We start from the raw sequence: 25,773 nt of genomic DNA on the forward strand, positions 1-25,773 counted from the left end.
TCTTTTGCATGGCTCACCCCCTTCACCTGCACTCTGACTGCTAATCCGTCTTCACCAGGATTGCTTGTTATATTGCAAAGCCCTGAGCAGCTTCCAAGTGGAGCCATTATAAGATATTAAATCTGGCAACGCAACTCTTTTTCAACTCTTTTTCTTCCTCCTCTAGAGACAGACGTCCCAATCAAGTGAGAGCAGAATCCCTAAAAGACCGGGATTTATTTTGCTTGGTGCTGGACTCCTCTGAGACAAGGACTTTGCAGAGCCCAGTAATTTGCAATTTGCCGTGGAGAGAAACGCTGGCTTTCTTCCCGCGGGAGCCCAGCGATCCGAGCAGTCCTGGGCATTACTTTGTCTAGCACACGCAGCCTCTGACCCTAATCGGGGTCGTGATTTATAGGATCATGCAAGTCCCCTGATTTAGAGAGCAGCTGTCTGGGAGCTTGTTGCAGACCTTGCAGTTCAGGGCTGGCTTTCCTCCCGTTGCCTTTATACAGGATTTACTAGGCTGGGCTGAGCTGGCTCTAATAAAGATAGAGACAGGGTCTTGAAATCACATTCAAACATCATTTGTATGTGGGTGGACGGATGGATGGATGGATGGATGGATGGATGGATGGAGTAAAGTAAATAATTCACTCACTGCCTCCCTTGGATTTTGTTGTTATCCCAAACTCATGCCTTTAAGAGAGGTGCTCATAAAATGTCGGATGGTGTCTGCATGTGGATATAATTAAAATCCAAGCATGAACACACAATTATTTGAAACTTGTTTCTTCCAACTTCCAAGCCCTGTGAGGCCAGGCAGCAGGCCTAGCGAGATCTGAGTTTAAGTGCTGATTCACTGTATCATGAGTTCCTGGCAGGTTATTATTAATTTTAATGACTTTTGTTTTCCTAGAGGAAGCCTGAGTGGGTTTTGGCAGTTATGAACACTACCTACAGCAGCCTGGGTGTACAGATCCTGGCAGCGGAGGAGAAGGGAGATGCATGGACAGATGACAAAAGCCAAGCAGAAAAACTGTCTGAGCCTGCAGGATGAAATGGTTACGGTGAATCCCTTCTCTGCAGGTCCAACGGAGACCAGATCTTTCTTCAGGATCCAGGTATCGCCAGCAGAAGTTGAAAATACGGCTGAGATTTCTGCACAAGCCTACCATTGAACTTCAAAGAGCGCATGAGGATTTGTCAAGCACCCGGGTGGTGAGATAGGAATCAGAGATGCCTGAGGAGTGTACAAGAGGCAAGCTAGCCAGGATGGTTGTCTTCATTAACCACCGTGACGAGGCTAAAAAGACTTGCAGGTTGGGACACGGACCCGGCTCGCGGCGGTGCAAGATGGGCTCGACGGACATTGCATCGCGCTGAGGGTGTTTTTGGTTTCTACCTTCAGGTATCCGAAATCAAACTGAAGATCCCAGCCAAGCATTTGCCACGCAGTGATGGATCGTTTGCCGCTCGGGCGCTCGTGCTTCCTTGGCAAAGCCTCGGTTAGTGCAGTTAGCAGAGACAGGAGCAGATCTGAACCTCAGAAGCTCTGGTCTGAACTTGTCCACTCAAAGCAGAGCTGCTCCACGTTATCCTCACCTTTGCCATCAGCCCAGGGCTCTCTGCGGCACCGTCGTTGTAGGGAAGTAGTTTAGGGCTGAGAGCCAGCGAATCTCTGCAGAAAGATGGCCCCGAAAGGGAGCTGAACTCAAGGAGAAAGAATAAACCTCAACGCTCTTGGGATGTCCTCAGGATGGGGTGATTTGAACCCCAAACCAACATCCCCCTTTTCTCACAGCCAGGCAGTACAGTGGGCTGGAGTGGAAGGCAAAGCATCTATGAGGAATGTGTAGAGGTGACAACCAGCCAACACAGCAGGACTGTGAATTATCCGTGCTAACGCTGTTAACTCCCGTGCAAACGAGGCAAGAATCCAACGTCCTGTTAAAAGCAGAGCATCAGAACTAAATCCTGAATTACTTAACCTGCATGTAAAAGGAATTTGCCCCATCTTTCCAGGCTGTACAAGGCATTTACATGTCTTGGTGGGAATGAAAGGGTTCATCGTGATCTGTGGGATGCTGTGAGACAAGGCATAGCCAGGTTGTCCCTCCTGGCTGGGTACTTGAAGGTACGGACAAGGTACCTGCGTGCTGTTTTGCAGGAATAGCTGTAATGAATCATCTTCAAAGTGAATGAACCAAAGTGGAGAACAACTGTCTTCTACATTGTCCTTCTGTTGTACAGCACAACCCATCAGAAATTCATTCCCAAGTGGAGGGATGCAGCCCAGACTCTCCTGCTTCAAGAGAATGGTGTCCCTCTTGACGTGAACTGGAGATGGATGTGCAGGAGTCACCAGGATGGCTCAGATCAGCCACCGCGGAGGTCCAGGACAATGTGGCAGAGAGAAGAAGAGATGCAAGATGAACTTTTTCTTTTTTGAGTTTTCATTGCAAACCAGAAACCGCTTCCCCCTTCCTCTCCCTGGGAAAGCTAGAAGCCCCTAGACTTGGCAGCTGCTCATAAACTCTCCCAAAAAGCCTGGTCTCACCGTGCAGAAACATCACCCATAGCTTCAAGGTAGACTCACTATGGGTGTCAGGTGCAAAGCTGAACAAATCATTCAGGTGAACCAGGGTTTTTCAGAAGCAAGCCCATGATATTTCCAACCAGCCCAACCACTTACTGGCTGGATAGCCCAAACTGACTCCCCTGGGTCACGTCTCTTCTGGCTCAGCCCGCGGCGTTTGCCGTGGCTGTCGGGCACGATGAGTCATTACTGCTCGGCTTTGCTCCTGCAGCTGAAAATCTATCCCGCAAAACTGAAATACGTGTCCAGTCTTACAGCATGGGTTGTTCTGTCCTGCAGCAAAACGCATTCCCACCACCTCTGCACCCTGCAAGCATGTCTGTGCCACTGCTCGTGATTCAAGGATGGGGAAAAGCTTCTCTAATCCCGAGGGGGTTGTAGGAGATCAATGCCAAAAGTGAGTTTCTGACTGTATTTGACGTGCTGTGCCCTGTGGCCTGGCAGAGACATACCTGATTGCTTTACCTTGTTGGGCTTGTTTATCCTGTCACAGCAGTAGAGAAGCTGGTGGTGTGTTGTTCTTGTTTCTTTGTCTTTCTTTCTTTTTTTCTTTTTTTTTACCTTGAATTTTGCAAGCATTAAAGGCTTCATAATGGTTGAACAACTTGAAATTGGATTTTCAATCCCTGCAAAGCTCCTGCAGAGGTATGGCTCCAGCAGAGATGATTTTAGCCTCCAACTAGTCTAGCAATGAAAGCTCAGTTCCCACCCAGCCGCAGCAGGTCACTCAGCGCTAATCCTTTAAAGCATTTGGGTACAAAATTTCTAAGGGAATCCATGAGAGCTTGAAGTTTAAATAAATTTGGTATTTGTTTCAAACACCTTTGAGCCAACTCTGTAAGGTGGGGGTGACAGCATCTCTACCACATCTGTGTTGGGAAGATGAATCCAGCACATTACAAGGACCTCAGCAATATCAGAGTCATAAATATGAGTTGCTTTTCACTGCATCTTTAGTTTTCAGTCCTGCCTCCTGCAGTGATTTATTCCAGGGGAGTGTTGTGCTTTGGAAATAAGGCTGAAATACTAAAAAAAAAAAAAATAATGGGCCTAGAAGCTTAGGTGTGTATTAACTTTTTTTCTAGATGCAATATCCAGCATCAATATTAGGGCAGTCCTCTTCAAGCAGTGTGTTACGGTAAGTGTCTCCACTTTCCTCCTCCCTAGCTGCACTAAGGATGCCATTCAGCACACTAAAATGAATAAGTTATAGGTGTATTTATTCAGCACAGCATCTGTTTAGTCTGCAGATGATCTAAGACATTCATCAAGTTAGTGAAACTCATATTACCCTGTGCCGACAAGCTGAATTACACGGCGGGAGAATTCGGGCAGAATCCTAAAGAGTTTGTGCATTTCCATCCCACTTAAGTCTGGCCACAGACTCAGCCATCCAGAAGGCATCCCTAGAGCTGTGCTCAGCTCTTGGCTGGAAGGATAATAATTTTCATGGGGAGGAGGAAATATCATTTTTTCCTAATATAAATCAGGAAAAAAAATAGGATTGGCTCCTCAGGGCTTTTGCACATGCTGTGGGGAGCTTAGGGGAGCGAGCGAACGTTATTTCAATCCTGCTGTTTGCAGCTGGCATCGCTCAAGGTCCACAGTGAGACCAAACAGTAAATAGAGGAATAACCAATATGTCACAGCACTGCCGTTTAGTTCATTTTGTGCTTTACCGAGTCGATAGCTGTTAAGGTACCTCCCAAGAGAGAGAAATGGAGAAAGAGCTTGATCCTCTGCTCAGAGCAAACCTCCCAGCGCTATGATCTGCAAATACCCAGAGATTTTGGGTGTGTATTTGCTGTACACGTTTCAGAGAGGGGCCCCGGGACCTGAGCTAGGGCCTCCTGCAGGAAAAAGAAACGGCCAGGTCGATGCTCTGTGGATCACCAGTGATTTAATTCGACCTGCCTGTTGGTACTGAGAGCCGTGTGAAGGAGCGGTCCCACGGGCCACCATGGTTTCGTCTCACTAGAAACTGCACTTGCAGCTTCTCCTCCAGGTTCGTGAGTCCCTGTCTCGGCTGGAAATGCCTTTTCTCCATGGAGGTGGAGACCCCTGTCGCAACTGTCATGATCGCTCCCCAGGGATCCCAGCCCAAGGATCCCAGCCCGGCACCTGGACCCGGAGCATGAGAGTTCGTGTTGCAGGCAAGACGTGGCATGAAGCATCACTGAACGGCTTCTGCTGCACGGTCAGCCCTTCCCCAGGAGAAAGCCTCCTTAAATATGCACCTCAAAATAAACACAAGAACCAAACTCAGTGTAGCCACCTCCTTTTGTAAGTCCCAGATTTCACCAGTGGTTCAGAAACAACCTTGAGAGTCAACCTGACCTTACAGTGATGTCTGCCTACAAATTTAGGGTGGTGAGCCATTGGCTTTCACAATTATTTCTTTGCTTTACCAATGACAAGGTGTTTCCTACCCAGAAATACGGCAAGCATCAGATCATGTCCATCCAGTACCATGTTTCTAGACATCTGGCTGAAATGCGTACGTCTGCATTCCTCTAGAAGATCTGCTCACTGACACCAAGTCACCGTGACCATTTCTGGAGAGGATGGTCACCATGTCGTGACGCTGGATTTTGCTGTGCAAGTGGAATGGCTTAGTTATATCTATTCCAGCACCAAATTTTGGGACTTAGTCTAACTGTGTGCCAGAGGAGTGCCCTAGAGAATCTGTCTCAACCTTGTCAGCCCCGACACCTCAGAGGTCTGTCCAAAAGGGTATGACACAATACAGGGACACTGCAGAAGCGATAAAAAAATAGATAAGCTGTTTTATTGTGAGGTTTCAGGGGACATAGCTGCTTTTCTGCATCGCTTTCAAATCCAGCCAAGCCACAAAATATCTACAGCGGGTTTTCTTACAGGGAAGAGGCTGGAAGCACAGTGCCCACCTCGGTGACCTTCTGCACCAGACCTGGAGGTGAGAGCCCTCCACCAGGTGCAGTGACCTGTAGTGGAACCAGAGCACGTGTGGTCGGAGGCATCTCGATGAACAGAACCGGTGCTGGAATATCCCCACCCAGCCCTCAGCAACCTGTCCAGGTAGTGAATCACCTTTTCCATTTAAAAAATATGTTTAAAGCCCTTTTTATTTCCCATATAAATATTGCTTCGTTAGCTTCTGACTATCGGGTGTTGGTTATATCTTTCTCTGAGATATGTAATAGCAAAGATCTGCCGCGCAGGTAATTCGTACGTCTAACCCAATGCAGCGTTTCTGCAGTGGCTATGTCTGCCATACCAAAATTTATATCCCTTCCGAGGAAGTTTTGAAGAAAATAACCTCGTGATGTGAGTTCATTCTGCTGTAGATGGGCATGCTCTTCTCCAAGGCAATCTCTTGAGAATCTCCTTTTGCCATCCGGGGTCAGACTCACCCTTTTGCCTTTTCACTGTAACTGGGTGATTTTTTGGCGTGGGGTGGAGGAAGGAAAAATGCTTTTCACACGTAGCAGAAAGAATTAATCACTGAATGCTCACTGTCTGCTGCGAGGCCCCGATGTCGCCGTCCTCCAGAAATGACCATGTGTTGCTTTGAGGATGCAGCCATCACGGGACGGTGATTTCGCCCCAGGGACCTCTCCTGCTGCACCTGTATTTCGCTGGCGGTGGTGATTCCTTCGCACAGACTCCTTATCCCTCGACTTAATTTGGGAGCTTCCCATCTGTGATGGCCCCCTCTGGTATTTTTGAGGATGGCATCGATATTTCTCCGCTCAGTCCAGAAAGAACTCTTCAGCCAGTTTCCAAGCTCCCACTCATGGGAGGCTTTGGAGAAAAGGCACTTTGCATGTGCCTGTTGCAGAGACGGACACTGGCTAACGGGACCAGTCCCTGGTCCAGTGCAACCATTTGTGCATTCCTAAGAGTAAATCACTGATCCCACATTACACCAAATTACTGAATTTTAAGGTACTGAGTGACACAACAGCCCCTGTGTTTTCTACCCCCAGAAGCAAGCTCCGTGTCCATGCAGAAGCCAGGAGGGCAATTATTTTCTATAGAGTTTCCAGCCCTGGCACTATGGCTTAGGGTTCTTTTCAGGATCTGGCTTCATCCCACGCTGTGGGTGAAAGCAAATGTCAGGTTTTGCCTGGAGGTAAAGGAAAGGGATGGTGTGAGCCAGCAAAACTCTGCAGACCCAGAAGGAAGAAGCTGCTGCAGTTAAAAACAGGAACATGGTGGTACATTTTGCTACTTTCCCAGCTAAGCAACAGCGATAGGATGAAAAGCAACAGTCATAGGAGACAAAGCACCAGCCAGGATATATTTTCTCTTTGGCTTTGTACCTTTATTGTGTATTTGCTGCCTCCTGGTGCCTGCGAAGCAAGGAGCCGGAGCAGGATTTCTCTGCGCAGGCAGTTCTGGCACCACAGCAGCAAAAGCGAGAGGCACAAAGCCGCTGGAGATGTGGAAACATCAGTTCATGACCCAACGCACATCCAGGCTCAAATATTTTATGCTATTTGATAGCATGTTTGGGCCAGCCTCCGTTGTTGATGCTTTTAGGTAAGTGGGAGCTTACCCACCTATGCACATATGGGTACACCTACAGAGAAGGGATTTTTTTTATAAATTCAGATAGTGGGAGGTAAAAACCTTCCCGGTGCAGAAAATTTCCTATATAAGCAAAGTTCTCTCAGGTGTGTAAATATTGCTGAGGTGTTCTTTAAGTTAATAACAATGTGATATAGTTAAGTTAATAAGAATGTTAATTCCAGAAACCTTTTGTAGCCCACCTAGGGAGAAAACATACCCAGCTCAAGTGAGGGTTTTGCACATGCAATGGGCACTCGAGTCTTATCCCGCTGACTTGTCGTCTGCCCTTTCCTATGCTTTGGCTGAATCTTCTTCAGATTATAAACATGGTCAAGGAATGACCAGTCACCAGCTTCAAAACTCCTGATATTTAAAAGGCGCATCCCCAGCGGTGTGGGTTTTGTGCTTGACATTTATATCCATGCTCAAGCAGAGCAGCGTGTGGCTTTGCGGATGGGCGCCGACTCGTCGGGTCGTGTTGCAGCAGCGTTAACAGAGAAACTTAATGCACTGCAGAATAGAAAATATCAATTCAGAGAGAAAAGAAATTTTGCCTCCTGTTAAATGGAGGAACAGCCAGCCCGGTGTAATCTGCTCCTGAAGCCTCCTCGCATCCTCTGTGCCCGCTCTCCAAAGCCCCATCATGCCACTGGGTTGTCCTCACCTCTCACTGCCTTGATCCTCTCTCTGTGGCCGGGAGATGGTTCATGGTTTTCTCTTGGGACTTCTTCCTAAAAAAATCTTTACATGTATTACACATTTTTTCCTCTTTTTTTTTTCTTTTTTTTTTTTTTTTTCCCCAAATCCAAGGAAAGTTCTCTAACTGCTTTTGAATACTGGGAGGAACTGGGGGATGCTTTTTGTGGCTGTTTGATTGCAGGAAGGTTTACAATGCAATTGCAATGCTAGCAACGTGCTCTTTCACAGTTTTAACTCTTCTGCATCAAGAGCTTTACAAAGGCTGATGCATCTTCTTTACATTTTATGATGGGATAAGTGAGGTATGGCAATTTCATGACTTTTTCCCTGAAATGAGATGTTAGCAGTGAGATCTTCCAATATGAAACTAGAAAGACTAGATATAAGGAAGAAATGTTTTACAACGAGGGTGGTGAAACCCTGGCACAGGTTGCCCAGAGAGGTGGTCGATGCCCCATCCCTGGAAACATTCCAGGTCAGGTTGGACGGGGCTCTGAGCAACCTGATCGAGTTGAAGATGTCCCTGCTCATTGCAGAGGGGTTGAACTGGATGATCTTTAAAGGTCCTTTCCAACCCAAACTACTCTGTGATTCTATGATACTATGAAACCATTCATTTTATATTTCTGGTTCATCTCTTAAATCCATGACAGCAAAGTTATCTTGATGAACTCTGGCCAAGGCTTCTTCCAGATGGCACAGCAAAGGCAAAGCTCCAGGCTTTAGAAACTCAAAGGGTTTCCTAAGTCAGTGGATGCTTTTACACCAAGTGACCTCACTTGCTCTAACTAGCTCATCCTAAAGCTCTCCTGGAGACATGGATGCTGTGCCTTCTTCTTCATGGAGAAGGTCAGTTGCAATGACATGGTTGAGAGGAAAGACATGGACGAGAGGAAATGGCCTCAAGTTGCAGCAGGGGAGGTTTAGATTGAAAATTTCTTTACTGAAAGGGTTGTCAGGCATTGGAACAGGCTGCCCAGGGAAGTGGCGGTGTCACCATCCCTGGAAGTGTTAAAAAACCAAAAGCATGGACAAGGCACTTCAGGACATGGTTTAGTGGGCATGGTGGTGTTGGGTTGATGGTTGGACTTGATCGTAAAGATCTTTTCCAACCTAAACGATTCTACGATTCTAAGTAAAGCCTGCTTGGCTCTAGCTGTCACAAGGAGACTTTGGATGACACATAGCGCACGCTTACTGCCCGTGGAAATGCTGCAGAGGTAAGGGTAAGGGATGTGTTAAAAAAGAAAATATTTTCATGAAATGTCCTCTTTCCCAAGCTTTTATCTGAAGGTACATTTTGCAGGCTTTTAGTTTCATAGCAAGTTTTGAGCTGTTGGGGTTTTGTAGTGAGCTAAAATTTCAAAAGAGATTTCCAAGATGTTGTCATAGTTTTAATGGAAGGGAAAAAAATGCTGTGATTTGCACTGAAAGTAGACATAAAATCCCCAAGGAGACAGGGCAGAGGCAGGTACCTCCGCACTGAATATCAGCGCCATGTGAACATTGCCCTTCCTCACCCACGGGGCTTACACACAGCTCTGTGACAACAAAAGCTATCTCCGATGAGCCACCTGATTGTAAAAACATCCCTTTTGACAAAAAAGAGGGTATTTGGCCTTCGCAAGATATCATACCATTTGCCTTCAGAGCAGTTCAAAGCCGTCAGCCGGCGGCAGGCGAAGGGCTGTGCCTTGCGAGTGTGTTTGCTAATGAGATCAGTGGTTCATTTTCATTTAATGGGCTGCAAGAGAGCACTTTGCTGAAGGGCTGTGCTTGAAATTAGAGTTGCCAGGAGGCCGTGGCGTAAAAGCCCAACTCCTTTGTTTCCGATGTGGGCGACAGCCATAAATTGCCATTTAACTTGACAGCTCGGTTCCTATTGTTCGCTTTTTAAAGATCAAGCAAGGTAAAGCGCTAGATGAAAAGCTCAGGATAACACAAGGGAGAAGGCAGACAAGGTCAAAGTCAAGGTCAAAGACGGGAGATTCCTCACGCCCTTCTCTTGACAATAGGGCAATTTTATTTCTGTGCTGTCGGCGGAGGACACTGTTTTCTATTCTAATTTTAGCTTCCTTTTAGCTAGTAAACAGTGAATATGATTGTGCTGGCTAAACAGGAATTGTAGTCACACAAACCCCAATTGCATTTTGCAGATACTTCCTACTCAATGCACAATCCTATTTCCTCACGTTATTATTTTACAGTTAGGAAAATGAGCAGCAATGAAATCTCATTTTGTATCACCGGACCTCAGACCTTCTCTTGTTTTCTTATATTGCCCGTGCAGCATGGAGGAGCATCACGCTGTTTGTGTGGAAAAAAGCACGAAGGGCTTTGCGGACTTTTCCGCAGATGCTATCTCACTGATTATCCCGGGCAGGTTCCCCCCTTCCTCCCTTTTTAACTCTCGTCTCGCTTTTATGCAGTCCCCTCCTCTGCATAAAGCGCTCCTCCGCTCGAAATCTCTCCCAGCTGGTCGGGGAATAGTTTCTGCTCATTGTCCCCAGATCTGCCATGCAAATGCAGCATCTCTGCTGTGCCAGGCGAGCAGCACGCTCCTCCTTCCCCTCGCCCAGCGCTCTCTAGAAAACAGAATATTTCGAAGGTATGTTGAAGACAGTAATCTGGCCATTTTTCTGACTCTGGGGCAAGAATGGATCATTTCTAATTGTCCGTGTTTGCATCTTAAGTGCCCTGTGTTGTGCAGGAAGACATCAGATTTCCTTAATTTTTTCTGTTGAGGAAAAAAGCTTTTCCTTTGTCTCCCCTAGAACAAAGAAATGCGAACATGCTATTTAAACAGTGAGGGCTAAGCCCATCCCCAGGGTAAAGGCGCTGCCTTAATGGGGTTACATGCAGAAGAAATTTGGCTCGGAGTGTGTAATCACTGCCTGAATTAATGAAAAAAGGGTTTCTTTGGAATAGGCTGAATAGCCCAGCTGCAGCAATTATCTCGTCACTCATCAGAATGACGACAAAATTAGTTCCAGATATAAAACCGGACAACGGAGGCGAGACACCTAGCGTGTATTTATTTTCCCAGTTAATGACACTTGAGGCTGCCTTTCTGTCCCCATATGTTTCGTGCAGCCTGTGCCGCACGCTTGCGGCTCACAGCAAAGCCCCGGGGGTCCACGCGACGCGAGATGGGGACGTGGACGTCGGGTTGTGCAAAAATCGGCTCCTTTTTCAGGAATCTGCTGCAGGTCCATCTCAGCAATCCTGGCCGGTCCCCAGCTCATGACCTCTGCAGGCAGGTCCTGCCTTTAAAATGGAGACCCCAGCCTGGCTGAGCCCCATCGTCGTGCTCATTGCTGGGGATACAGGGAGCAGCATCGTCACGCCGACCGCGACGTGCACGGATCTTTATCCATCCGTCGGGGACCCACATCTCTCTTGTGGCTTCTAGGTGCCACATGGTGCCAGGAACAGCCAAGACGGGCAATTGGTTTCTTGGGGAAACCAAACACGGGGCTTTTCCCCAGTCGCTGTTTGTGAACCGGGGGGCTGAGCCTGCTGCTTTGGTTATCATCTCTTCCTAAAACGCTGGGACTCAGCCGGTTTGCGTGGCTGTGATTCATGTCTTGTGGTGAGTGTTGAAGCAAAGAAGTCCAGTTTAGGGTGAAGTGGGAACGGGGACATCATTTGCTAATACTAGCTCTGTGCATTGGCTTACGGCTACTGCCCAAATTCCCCGTGGGTCTTGGAACCAACAGATAATCGCAAAGGGTTCATGCTCTACCCTTTGTGAGTGAAGAAGGAGAAAAACTGCTGTACAGTAAGACTAAGAAATTTCGTTACATATTTAGCAGGATTATGGACTAAACACCCCTTCTGCACTGCCTGCTCAGGACTATTGGCAGGAAGCTTTAACACTGGGGGAACTGGCAGCAGAACTGCCCCTGGAAAGACCGGAGCTGCAAAAAACCATTTTTGACTCAAGGGAGCAAACCATAGAGGTCCAACAGGGAAACGTAGCATATGGGGCACTGTTTTCCACCTAAAATCTCTTACCAGCCCTTCTGTTGGAGCACCCAGTGTCTTTTGCACAGGAGCATCAGGACTCTCACATCCCTGCTATGCTCTCATGAGCCTGCGATCACGGATTTTGCTTCCAAACCCACCTGATAGTGTATCTGTGATCTGGCACACAGGCATCCTCTTCCTTTCTATCCTCCCAGCCTGACTTTAACATGTCCACATAATCTTGGCCAGGTTTTTCCCCAAGGTTGGTGCAGGGTGACCCCAATAGGTTCTTTGACACCACAAATCTCCCTTACATGTTCAGTACTTGCATAGGCAGCTCCAAGCCTAAAATAGCTAATAAAGGCTGTATTCTGTGTTTGGGGGACTTTTAGCTGGCAGACACGTGCTGGCATGTTGCACCTCAGATACAGCTGCATTGGGTGGTGGGGGAAAAAAGACTGGTAGATTAATTTTGTGTTTTCATTTAAAATATCTGCAGGAATGAAAGCTTTTACATCAGGAAAGATTATAATAGCTGCAGTTGACTCACTGCAATCTCCCATTGAAGGAGGCTTATAGGATGCCAGGAAGAAAAGCATGTGATTTTTTTTGAAAAGGGGTTTTTTTCTCTCCTGGTATTTGAAGGCATGCAGAGCCTTTGCTTAAATGAGAGCTGTGATTTCAGTTTTGCTTGTGTGCCCTGCATCCCTGCACGAGCAGTTACCAGAGACCATTTTGTGTATTGTGTTTCCAGCCGACAAGCAGAGCTACATAAATAACCCAGCTGCTGCTACCGGGTGTCACACATGACTTCCAAGAAAGGGCTGACAATGCCCCTTCCCCAAGGAAAGCTGGCAAATGTGAACCGAAGCGGTGGGAAACCCCCTTGGGAAGAGGCTGCCCAGCTGGCTCAGCGCTGCGTTTCTCAGGGAACGGGAAAACCAGTCGCCTTCTTTCCAGGCCGCCCGTCAAACCGGGTGACCTTAGGTGACAATGACAAGCGTATCTGTTCCGTGGGATTTAACCGCCCCTCTCGGATCGCATGTGGGCGATCAGATGGGTGCCGTCTTTGGGGTGAAATACAAAAAGACATCACTGTGTGGTTAAAGAACTGGTGGCACCACTTTGCAGCAAGCCCATTAGCCATTTGCCAGCTGACTGAGCTTTGGGAAGCTTTCTATGCCTGTGCACCAGGTATTTTAAACTATCTGCTCCTGTCTTAGTATTATTACTAGTAATAATAATCAATAAATTAAGGCCTATGGGATTCCCCACTGAGATATCGCTCCATTACAAATACCTGCTGAGAAAGCTGTTCCTGCTCAAATCGCTGTCCCACTGGCTGGAACAGCCCTCGGGGTAGAGAGAAAGTTGTAAATCATGGTCTTGTAGAGGCTGGTGCCGGTTTAGTGCAAGGGATAAAGAGCCCACAAAGGCTTTTGTGCTCCGGGTTGGAGTGACACAATTCCTGCCCATGCCCAGGGATGAGAAATCAGGGCTGCCATCCCTATCCAATCAGGATTTTTTTTCTTGTGAAAGACACGGGTTTGATCTTTGAACTTGGCCCATGGTGTGCGCGACAACACGGTGAGGTTAGCAAAGGTGAAATAATCCAAAATAATCCTCCACCCAAGTGCTTTGTGCTTGTCCTGCAGCATGGACTAGTGTCTCTCCCTGCAGTAATTTGGGAAGAAAACTGATGGGAGCTGCTGAAAGAGGCTGGGGTGATGCAAGACCTGAAGTTTCTTGAGTAATGAAGAAGTTGGCTCCAGCAAAGCCCAACCCCTCCAACGCTCAGCATTCAGTCCTGCCGTGGAGAGCAGCCAAAAAGCAGATTTTGGGCCATTATTTCCTAAGACATGGGGCCAAAGCACAGCTTACAAGGGGCCTCAGCAGCTGCCTCTGCATAATGTCAACGCTGTGCCTTTCCCGTCAGCTCTTCACGGCTGGGTCTTACTTCTAGATGCTTCCCCTTAAGTCTCTTAAGATTCTTTAGCTCATGAAACACAATAAAGGTTGCTCACTGGTATTGGAATAGAGTTTCTCTGAAGCCTGCCCGCCAACTCTGATTTTTGGTGAAGATTTCCCCAGCATGTTAAGCAACAGGCTGTAGCGTTTCACTTTCCAGCTGTCACTGTCCTAGAGGTAGGGAGAGAAGAGTTTCTTAGTAAACCAAGATTTACGGCCGGTTATGCCTGTGTGCTTTCCCAAGCTGTGTATTTCACAACAATAATTGGGAATGGAGAAGCTCTCAGCAGCTTTCCTTCCCAAGGCTGGGTTTTAGGCTCTGCTTGTTTCATAACTGAGTGGTTTTGGTTTTTCTGCTTGCAGATGCGAGAATGCAGCACGCCGAAGCTCAGCGAATTGACCGAATACAACATTTTTCCCTGCGCGTTCCTTTCCAAATCTCCGTAATCACGTATTTGATTTGCAAAGGATCCTTTTGCTAGTGGCTTCAAAGCTGACCCGGTTGGAGCAAGCCATAAAATGAACTGTGTTCCTCTAATTTGTCTTGGTAACAGGGGGACGCGGCGGCTCGCGAGCCCTGAATGCTGCCACGCAGAGATGCTTGCTGAGCGCATCCCAGCGCGCGCCCGGTAGATCACCAGGATCCATGCCGAACATCAACTCCCTGAATAAATGGCTCGGGAGGACAATGCGTTTGTCCCCATCCGTCACTGAACAAAACCTGGGAGCTGAGCCTGGAGCCGTGCTTTGGCTGCTGGCTTTGTCCCACCCGCGGGTCCCCGCCGGTTCCCACGGCCCCTCTGCCAAACGGGGCTGCGCCTGCAAGCTCAGCCTTCCTCCCTCCGGACTGAGGCAGGAGGGAGGAGGAGGAGGATGGAGTGCTGCTGGTTTTAATAATCATCACCTTCATTTTCACGGATGAGTGAAAACGACTTCAAGTTTTCACAGAGGGTGAAGGCAATTGCTGCTTGGTGTTTTGCTGATCAGACTCTTGGCTTTCCGCTAGGCAAGCCAAATTGGAAAAAAAATAGCTCTACAAATGATCTCATTGCTGTTTCCTTCCCCTGGATCCAACAAGCAGAGCGCGCGCTGAAGTGGTGTGCAAGGTACTGCTTTGTCGGAGATCTGGGAAACTCTGCAGGGAACCTGGTCAGGAGCTGCATTTTGCCGTGAAAGAGGTTCAAAAGGAGACGGAAAGGCAGCTGTGAGACTGCAGGACAGAAATTAGTGATGGAGTCTGAGGACATAAATGTCCTTCTTTGGAGAAAAAGGAGAGAAAGGGATTAAGAGGAGTTAGGTCCCAATTCCCACTGCACTGTTGATGGTGCCTTCATCTTGCAAAGGAGGTGGACAGCACTGGACTGAGCATGGAGGTGGGTGGGAAACCATTGAAGACGTTGGCGACAGCACGACTATCTCACTTAAACGAAATGTTGGCAAAAGGAGATAAAAAGCGTAAGTGGATTTTCCCTTTCTGACATCCCTGGCCTTGCCAGCTCACAACCTTTCTGAGCCAGAAACCATTGCAAGCTGGAAACAGGGAGTCCGAGAGTGCGAAACTCCAGATAAGGAGAAATTCTGGCTGTTTTCTGGGAAAAGTGGTGGGCGAAAGATGGAGGGGAATGGTCTCAGAGAGTAAGAAACAGCTCCTTGGAGTCTGTTTAGGAGAGGAAAACAGAGAGGAGAGGTGCACCACCACAGCATGGCTCATATCTTCACAGAGCCCCTAAGAATTTTTCAGTGATGCAGTGGAGTTAAAGTGAATATAAGCATGCTGACAACTTTGCTTTCTTAGTCACCTTCTGTGGATCCCTTAGGAGGACCCCAGAACTCTCCAGGACCAGCGGCGGAGGATCCATGCCAAACGTGGAGAGGCTCAGAGATGCTCTTCACCTACATATCCAGCCTTTGAAGACATTGCATCGCCTGAAGTTGCAGCCTCTCCCCAGCCTGATGGGTTGAGGCCAACAGGTAGAGACTTGAGAGAGAGCTGGAGAGCTGTAAAATCAGATGCTGTTGGCTTAAATCCTGTTTAAAGAAGTGTATCCCCAGGCAGCGTTGAGAGGAGGCTCCTGGAAGACTGAAGCACTGTGAGGGGAGGCTTTTGAGCCCCGGAGGAAGGGAGATGGGAGAGGTGGGAAGCTGTTCCTGGAGATAATGAGGCACAGGGGAGGCCACACAGCAAGCACTGTAAGTCCTGGCTTCCTCCGTTCATCTGAGGCTGAAACGATTATATCAAAGGGAGGGAAAAAAGATGGATGTAGGGCTGGTTGCCTCCAAGAGCTGGTGGCCACCCAACAGGAGGACAGCTGTAGTGCTGAGTGTGGGTAGGTGCTGGCTACCACCAGGTCCCAGGGAAATCCTTGAGGTTTGGGGTATGGGGCCCAAGGGAGGTTGCACTGTCTCCATCCTTGGAGATTTTCAAGAACAGGCTGAATACAGCGCTGAGCAACCTGTTCTGACCTCATGGCTGACCCTGCTTTGAGCAGGAGGTTGGAGTAGAGACCTCCTGAGGTCCCTTCTAACCTGAATTTCCCTACAGTCCCATGATCCTAAGACATATCCAGGCTATTCCCCCTTTGCAGAGCCTTTCTAGAGCATCCAGGGGGTTAGAGGAGAGAAGCCAGCACATCATCCCAGACAATTATTTCCTTTCTTTCGTCAAACAAGATCCCAAACTGGTAAATCTGATGTTGCCAAACAGCTTTAGAAAATGCTGCTTTTAACTTCCAGGGTCACATGGTGACTGGGTAGATGAGACCTGAGTTTTATTCCATGGAGCTAGACAGAGTAACACCACGGAAATGAAGCTGGTCAGAAATTTAGAAAAGAATAACGTTTATTTTTTTCATCAAGGAGTGTCATACCGTAGCACCTGGAGATGTCCCAGACCGTGCTGAGATTAAGAAGCCACGACGCCATTCTCAGGGACGGTGGTTTGCCCATCTGGCAGCAACATCTCTCTGCTCCAACCACCGTTGAAGAAGTCAAGGGCAACTTCAGCAATGACCACCAACAGCACCGAATTCCCTACTTGCGTGGAGTTAGCAATTGCAAACAGAACATCCAATAAACCCCTTCCAGTTCATAGTCACCCTCAGCCTCATCTCTCTCTTAGCTAAACTCTTCCTTTACAAAGAGCAGTGGCTATAAGAAAAAAAGTCTGGGTAACTCTGGGTCAGCACTGCTATTTTTGCAATACGTTTCCTGTGCTTGCAGGATGTCGGTGTGTCGTGTCTCCATCATCTCCTGCATCTCCACCCTGTGTCCCATGGGCGCATGGTGCCAGATTCACGGTGGTATAGACACGCAGACCTCAGCTTGTTGGAGAACTAACTTGGCTTTTTATTTTCTTTGACGTGGGGGCTGCCTTTTGCAATGAGAATAAAACAATCATTTCAGGGTAGAGGAAATCTTAATATCTCTCCTCCCAAAATAGCACTTGAGAAGAACTTGAGAATCTTTTAGCCTGAAGAACTTGGATAAATGGAGTAGGAGGGTTTTTATCAACATCATAATTTATTATTTAATTTTCCCTCCTGAGGTAAGAAGTGGGAAACTTTTGTTACTGTCTTGTTTTATCCCTGTCTGGTGCTATTCATAAATTTTTTCATGAAGAGCTCTGTAGGCAGCAAGTTTGTTCTCGCTACGAACATCCACTGCTCTCAGGACACTGCCTGGAGGGTGGACTCTGCTGAAACATTTATAAGATCCCATAAAGGCAACAGGATCCCATAAATCTGAACAGAATGGAGGGAAAACAATTCTTATGAAACACAGCAGGGGACTACCTTGTTTGTTTACCACGCAAGCATAGCACACTTCTCTCTGAGAAGTCTCAATTATTTCCTTAAAAGTGCTGTTACAGCGGGAAAATGGCTCCTTGTATTCTTGATGCTACATAGGGATAAGAAAAAAAAAAAAAGCAAGCCCCCAAAAGTGGATCCTTGGCTCATAGGAAGCTGGCAGTGGGATCTGTGTAAGCCATAAAGCTTTTCTGTTTGTTTTTATCTGTAGCCGTTGTGCTGTCACTGCTACCAGTTACCAGCTGCATCTCAGCTGTGCCTGGCACCATAGCGAGAGCCGGAGCCATGCCATGCCATCCTCTGCTTTTATTTCTGGGCTTGCTTCTGCCTGGTCAAACACAAGGGATGGAGACTGGTCTTCCTGCTGGTAATCCGGGGGTTCCACCATCCTGGAAAGTCTTCCCAGATGGCTTGTGGACGGCTCCTTGGCATGCACCGGGACATCAAAGCCTTCCCGCAGCCGACAAACCCAGCAGCCCATGCCTTTCACGGGGAAGGGTTGTGCACGTGCCAGTAGCACGGGATGTATGCATTAATTTTTTAATAAAATGCAGCCTCCAGCCTTCCGAGCAGCCGCCAGCCAAGGGTGAGAAGTTTAGGCATTCCTCACGGGTGGGGGAATGGAGGATCTCTCCAGGTGCACGTCTTGGGGCGAACAACAGCTATTTTTGGCCTCTGTGTGTCCAACGTTGTTTTCTCCATCGGTGCAGCAGGGATTTACTAAAAATAAGGAGGTATTCACGGGAGAGGGTGCGAAGGCAGCTGTTTCCATAGGCAGATGCCAATGTTGAGGTACCCAAGCTGAAAGCACAGTGAGAGAGAGCCCTGTCAGGTCAAGTGAACAGAGACTTAACCCAGATTTGGTGGTTTACTGTTGGACAAGATCTAGGTCAGGAGGACCCACCAAGGAACCTCAGCAGCAGCTTTCCCCCTTTTCCAAAGCGCTCTGCTTTCCTCTTCCTTTCTTTGGTAATTGTTATGGATTTCATTCAGCTTTTTCAGCCTTCAAAACATGGAACAATAGTGGGACAGCGAAGCTCAGGAAGCTGGGGAGCAGGAACAATAGTTGACGCTGTGTCCTTTCCCAGCCATGCTGCCAGACACCCCTTCCCCTTCCACATCCCTCCTTCTCCAGGAAGTCTGACCTCTCTCTTGGGTGTTTTCCAGGCTGTTGATCTGCTTTTCCATCGCCGTGCAGCCAAGGAAAATGCAAGGCTGCAGGTAACAGCCTGGTGCAACGCACCAGTGGTGCAAAATGTCTTTCGTTTTGGCTGAAAGAAGAGCCTTGGGGGCAAAATTGCACTAACTCCTGCCCTGGGAAGACGTTTCCCCTCTCGCCGTAGCCTTGCGGTGTTTCTGGGGATTTGGGCACGTGAACAGCCCTGTGGTGATGGATCATGGCCATCAGGGTCTCGGCTGCGTGCCAAGGAGGAGATGGAAGGAGCCAACACAGCACCCAAAAGTTAAGGATGGCGCTTGTTGCAGGGAAAACACAGTGAGGACGCGCTCTTAGGACACATCCCCTTCCCAACACGAGCGATGGATGCGGAGGGAGCCTGGGAAAGCCTTTCGGAGGCTGGTGGTCCACAGCCGAGGATGGGGGCAACTGGTAGGAGTTCTGCAGGAGACCGTCCCGTTCAGCATACGACAAGAGAGGCAGGAGGGATGCGTTTTAGGGGCTTTCTGGAGGGAAGCCGAGGGTTTTTAGCAATGCTGACAAACACCAAGGTGTCTGTTTTTCCTTTCAGTGCTTCAGTTCCTGCTGCTGATGTTGCCTTAGCACGTCCAGGGGCTCAAAAACCAGGGAGAGCTCGGGATGGAGAAGGTGCCAACTCCCCATCAGCACACAAGACGGGGCTGGGTGGTGCGACCCATGGTTTAGGGACATCTGTACATCGAACCCATCGGGGCTTTATCGGTGAGGCCAGCTAAAATGCTTCCCAGTTGCCCCAGGGCAGCTGGGTCATGGCCCAGTATATTTATCTTGTCTTCTCTGCTCCGCAGCAGTGAGCAAAGTCCAATTTGGTTTGGGGGGAAAAAAAGAAATAACACTTTGGAACGTGTTTGCACCTGCACCGAGTTAAAAGCGAGGTGTGCGTGGGAGCCCTTAATCCCTCCCCGTGTGCCCCCTGTTCGCATTGGGGTCCATTGCAAAGCAAAAAGGGGTTTGCTCTTAGCAGCCCGCGTCTCCGTCGCACCCAAAAGCTGCAGATTTAGGGCTTTATGCCGCGCTTGCCAAACACTAGCGTCATTAAAATACGATGCAGACAAATGGTCTTATCTCTCTCTCCACCTGGGATGAGGAGCCGGGGTGATTAATGGGGACGGCAACGAGCGCAGAGAGCTCCGCCATCACAGATTAACGTTGGTCTTTCTGCCGGGGTGGGGGGGGACAGCACCAGGGGGTGGGATGAGAGCGGCGACAGCAAATTCAAGTTTTCCTTCATGCTTATTCGACCGCTTGTCATGCCACGGGGCAGCTTTCCTTTCTGCCAGGCTATGACGCAGGAGGAGAAGGATGCGTTCCCCGCGGCCGGGGGGGGGGGACGACACGCGTGATTAATAGGTTTCAAGCCGTGTGCCCCGGCACGGTTCGTTAAACCCCGGCTTCAGATCCTTCCCTGCATCGTGTTGACCTCAGTCCTTTAATTAGAGATACTTGGAGGTGTTGGTGTGTGCGGGACCTAAAATCACGGTGCTGGGTGTGCTGCCTCGTTTGGGGTTTTATTTTTTTTTAAATTTTTTTTTTTTTTGCAAGGACGCAACACACAGGCCCAAGGGGATGGTGGGAAGATGCGATAACTGTAAAATGGGAAAGGCTGGGGAAGGGGGGGTCCAAGTCCGGAGCCTGTGGCGAGGCTGGCACCTCCGAGCTGGGCAGGATGGGGCAGGACGGAGGAGGCGAAACTCGGGTCTCTTCCCAGGAGGGGCTGGGGGCTCTACTTCCCCCCCCCCCCCCCCAAATTTCTGGCGTAAAGTGAATAAAAGGGGTCTTTGAGGGTGGTTGTGCCGGTATCGGGAGACAGCAGAGGCTGGGGCAGTGGGCAGATGGGTGATGGTTGGAAAGGGGGGGGTGGTTGGAAAGGGGGGGTGTTTTGGGGGGGGTGGTTGGAAAGAGGGGGTGTTTTGGGGGTGCTGGTAGGAAAGGGGGGTGTTTTGGGGTGCTGGTTGGAAATGGGGGGTGTTTTGGGGAGTGCTGGTTGGAAAGGAGGGGTATTTTGGGGTGCTGTTTGGAAAGGGGGGTGTTTTGGAGGGGTGGTTGGAAAAGGGGTTTTTTTTTGGGGGGTGCTGGTTGGAAAGGGGGGGTGTTTTGGGGGGTGTTGGTTGGAAAGCGGGGGTGTTTTGGGGTGCTGTTTGGAAGGGGGGGTGTTTTGGGGGGGTGGTTGGAAAGGGGGGGTGTTTGGGGTGCTGTTTGGAAAGGGGGGTGTTTTGGAGGGGTGGTTGGAAAAGGGGGGTGTTTTGGGGGGTGCTGGTTGGCAGGGAGGGTGTTTTGGGGGGTGTTGGTTGGAAAGCGGGGGTGTTTTGAGGGGGGGGTAACAAGAGAGGGACCATGTGAGATATCAGGGGTGCTGGTGACTCGCCCCTGAGGGGTGCCCGGCCACGGTCTTGGGGCACAGCGGTGTGGGGAAGGGTTAATTCGGGGGGGGGGGTGTTATGTGAGGGGTACAATGCTGGGGAGGGGAGGGACAGAGGGGGTCCGTGTCACCTCAGGGGGGTCGTGTCACCTCAGGGGGGTTCGTCTCACACAGACCCGCGGGGCTCCGGGGGGGGATCGGACGAGCTCACGCCACGGCGGGCGGGGGGGGTGTGTGTGGGATTAAGGGGTGTGTGCTGTGGTGGGGGGTTGGACGCGCCCATGAGCTGCGGGGCGGGGGGGGGAGGCGTGGAACGGCCGCTGCGCTGGGGGTGTGCGCGCTGGGGGGGGGGTGAGTTGGACGAGCCCATGCCTCGCGGAGGGGGGAGCCATCCATCTCCCCCGCCGCTTTTGCGCTCAGCTGTTGCCGGCGTTTGAAGCCTTCCCGTCCCCGCTCCGTGTAAAATCAGAAAAAGAAGGTCGGCGTTGTGAATCCCGCCCGGCCGGGGGAGGCGAAGATCACAGGCGGGGGACTCGGCCTTCCCCCGGCTCCCCCTACGGCGGGGGAGAGCGGTGGTGCGGCGCGGGGCGGGGCGGGGCGAAGCGGGGCGGGGCGCAACGGCCGCAGTGCTGCCGGCTCCCTCCTCCCCGCCGCATCGCTGTCGCCATGGCGCTGTGTGGCCGCTCCGCTCTCCTCCTGCCGCCCCCGCGCCCCTCGCCGCGCCGCCCCCGGGCCGCCGAGGCTTTCGTCAGGTAACGGAGGGCGAGGGGAAGGGAGTCCGCCGGGGAGGGAAGGGGGGGTGAGGAGCTGACAGGGAGGAGCCGGGCCGGGCTTTGGGTTGAGCTGAGGGGGCAGGTAGGGTGGGGCCGGGCTGGGTTTTGAGGGGCACTGAGGGGGCTGGGGGGGGATGAAGCAGGGTGAGGGCGTTGAAGAGGCTGGGCTGGGGTGTTAGGAGAGGTGGGGGTACTGAGGGGGGGGGGTGATGTAGAGGTTTTGGGGGAGGTGGTGTGGGAGGGGGGGTTTGGGGGGGGTTAAGGGGTTCGGTTGGGGGAGAAACCGGGGTGTTCGGAGAGCTGTGGGAGCTGAAGGTGGCGGTTGGGAGGAAAATAGGGTGTTAAGGGCGTTGGGGTGGGCTGGTGGGAAGGTTGGGGGGGTTAAGGGCTTTGGAGGTGCTGAGGTAGGCTGGGAGAGAGGGGTTGGGGGCATTAAGGAGAGGTTTTGTGGTGTGCAGGGGGTGTTAAGGACTTTAGGGGGGGTATTGCAGGAGGACTTGAAGTCATGAAGGAGGTTGGAATGGTTGTGGGGGGCTGGAGCATTAGGAGCAGCATTTGTGGGGCTGGGGCTGTGGGGAGAAGGGGCAGGGGGGTTAATTTTGCAGGTGGCTACTGGGAGAGAAGTGTTGATGGCCTTGACAGGACGGCAGGCAGGGGCCTGACTTGACCTTGTGGGTGTAGGGATTGGCGAATCCTGAATCCTGCTGGAGGAGGGTGTGTGGGAGGCTGCGATGGACTGGGGACGGGGGGACAAAAAGGGCAGTTTGGGGACCTTGGAGAGGGGCTGGTCTGGAGAGAGTGGGCTTGGGGTAGTGTTACTGTGGGAAGCTAAGCCTGGGTCTGGTTTGGGAGGGGATGCGTGTGGGGCTACCTTGGAAGTAGGGAAAAAGGGCTTGTGAAAGGTAGGAAAGCCGAATTAGGGTAGGGATGGCAGAGATTTGGGAGGAGTTGAGGGATTATGGAGGGAAAGGAGATTGCGTGTTTGTGTGGGCATCTGTTGGGTGGCTTGTGGAGAATTGCTTGAGGGTATGAAGGCAGTAACATTCTCTGAGCTTCAGAAATATTGGGTATAGTGCTTGACAAGAGATGGGGCCTGGGGACATGTTAGATGATAGCGTTGGCTCTATGGGAGCTCGGGTGTCAGCTCAGGTATCGTTAGGTTGCTAGAGCTCTATTTCCTTTTAAAGACTTAAGGTGTACCCATGTGTGGATTAGACTACAGGGTATTATCTGAAGTGTCTGAATAGAGGGAACGGCTTCATGTTGTGCCAGGGGAGGTTTGGATTGGATATTAGGAAAAATTTCTTCACCGAAAGGGTTGTTAAGCATTGGAACAGGCTGCCCAGGGAAGTGGTGGAGTCACCATCCCTGGAGGTATTTAAAAGACATGTAGGTGTAGTGCTTACGGACATGGTTTAGTGGTGGGCTTGGCAGTGTTAGGTTTATGGTTGGACTCGATGATCCTAAGGGTCTTTTCCGACCTAAATGCTTGTATGATTTTATTCTATAATATCACAAAGAACAACACAGGAACTGAAGTGCTTGATGCTTTCAATAGTTATAGAACAATGCATGGAAGTATTCACCAGTGTGAAGTCAGATAATAGAGTAACTGGGACATTGCATGTAAATTGCAGACAAACAGTTGGCCAAACTACTTGGGTATTAAAATCTGTCTATGTTTGCTGTAGATTTTCAATTAAAAAAAAAAAAGTTTTTTATCTTTTGTACAAGAAGGGAATAAAAACACTTTCACTTTTCAGACAATATGCCTGTAAAATGAGAAATTCTGTACTGTGAGAGAGAAATGGAGGTCGTTCTGTTTGCCTGAAATAAATGAACATGGCTGTTCTGTGATGGTTATGTTCCCTCTCTGCCTGCAGTTAGAAATTGAACTGATCGTAAGAGGGAAGGAAAAGTGACCTTTTCAAATAATTTTTTCACTGAATAAATTAATCTTATTTGTTTAGAAAGGGCTTAGTATTTGTTTATAGCTGGAAAGTATCTAAAAATTCATCATGATCAGTAACAAAATACCAAGACACTAAAAAAAAGAGCTGAAAGAAAATGGTTTCCACTCGAGCCTCTCTCTTTATGAGTGATTTTTGTAATCTGAGATCCTGTTTTAGAGTTGTCATGAGAACATTCAGACTCTCTGTGAACATCTGCAAGCTTTTGAGCTCCACTGGGAGATCCAGACAGCATCTGTAATTTGGCATGTTTGTAGGAGGCATGTCATCCGTTAAGTTTTTTTCCTCCTCAACATTCGTTCTTGTGCAGGTTTTTTTTCAGGCCAGATGGAGGCAGGGAGGCCAGTGTTTGCAATAAATTTCCCAAGCAGTCAGCAGATACCAGGCAGTTAATAAAAATAAAACAATCCGTTACCCTCCTCCCCCTGCCCCCAAGTCCCAAACAGGAATGGAAAAATTCTTAACACTATATAAAGAATAGAGAAACGGCCAGAGATAATTCTTGGAGTTCTTCCACATACTTCAGAGTTTTGGTCTGCCATATGGTGTGTTGGGAGCTGGCGTTTATCATGGCGACCCTCGGCGTTGTAACAGCAAAAGCAAGAAAAGAATGGTTTTGTAAATAAAGAGAAAAAATCCCTTAACTAAGAGATGAGTATTGCCCGAAAAAGGGTATGCCTTTTTAGAAGGTGATGTCATGTTTCATGTGTCTGTGTTTAGTGGCGTGGAGTGTTTTCCTTAAGAATACATGCATTTCTGAACAAAATTTCTATTAAATGCTTTTGTTAAATATCGTCATCTAAAACCAATGTTAATTTGTTCTATTTGGTAGGGTTCTGGAGCCACCCAATTTTGCATTACCTTTATATAAATAGAGCAGGCAAATCCTCATTATTAATTACCCATGTTTGTAACATAATAAAGATTAGTTCTAGCTGTGGGTCTATGTGTGGAAATGCAAAATGAGTACTTGGGTTCATTTTTATGTTGTCTCTGCCTATATGCCTAATATTATCATCCTCTAAACCATTCTGTTTTTAATCACATAGTGGTTAAGTATGTGGCTTTTTTTCCTATGGCTTTGGAGGAGCAGTTGGTGGGGTGTTTGGGAGCATGGTGGTGCAGGGACGAAAGAGTTGTTGTGGTTTCCCAACCAATTTTAGTAGGGGACATGTCTGTGTTGAAAGATTAACAGTTTGTATCCATGTGTTCCTTATGTAATTATACCAAGGTTCAGGATTTTGTAATAGCACTGTTTCACCGAAATTTTTTTAAGGAATGCACTGTATTTTAGCTATGCAAAGAGAGAGCTAATTTAACTTGCTGAAGTACGGGGGTGGGGGGGGGGAAGGAGAAACAAACCCCATTCCTTGAATACAGATGGGTTTCTACCATGTTAGGGAATTAATATGGCTTAGAGACTGTTGAGTGCTAGGCTGCAGCCAAAGTTAAGAGGGATGTGGCACAACCTATATGGCTGGTAGGAATAGAAAGGTAGAATAAGTGCTTGGGAAGGAAAAGCTGCCAAGGAGAGGAGCAGAGCTATGGCGTTAACTCGGCTGCCTGTGGAGCTTCAGCTGAAGTTACCCCTTTGTGATTGTTCAGCTTGAACCGATGGCAAAGCATCTGGCTTGGTGATTTCTGGCCATGTGGCTGCAGTGGTTGTGGTCCAGTAATGTGCTCTGCAAGTAAATTTAGTCTTAAGGCACTGTAGCTTAACTTCTGTTTTCTGCTGAAGTGGTAGATGCTTGCCTTGTCTTTCTGATCAGAGTTTGACTGATGGCAGAATAATTACACTTGAGCTGCTAGTCTTTCCTACTTTTTTCAAATATTGTCATTTTCTCAGGTGATAATGTTTTTGGGGAGGAATAGGTGGCATCC

At 49.0% G+C, this 25,773-nt stretch overlaps 1 protein-coding gene across 2 annotated transcripts in view; it reads left to right on the forward strand.

Annotated features, from left to right (window-relative positions):
- Window positions 1-21,774: 21,774 nt before the first annotated feature.
- The window catches only part of DNAAF9 (dynein axonemal assembly factor 9), a 78,825-nt gene continuing 74,826 nt past the window's right edge, over window positions 21,775-25,773 (forward strand). For both annotated transcript variants that reach the window (XR_012652607.1, XM_075044040.1), the window contains exon 1: window positions 21,775-21,901. Coding sequence is in view for 1 of the 2 variants with exons in the window: in XM_075044040.1 (XP_074900141.1) it covers window positions 21,816-21,901 (86 nt within the window). In the remaining variant the exon portion in view is untranslated. The remainder of the gene's footprint in view (window positions 21,902-25,773) is intronic.

Source organism: Buteo buteo, chromosome 1, assembly GCF_964188355.1.
Source record: "Buteo buteo chromosome 1, bButBut1.hap1.1, whole genome shotgun sequence".
Taxonomy (NCBI): Eukaryota; Metazoa; Chordata; class Aves; order Accipitriformes; family Accipitridae; genus Buteo; species Buteo buteo.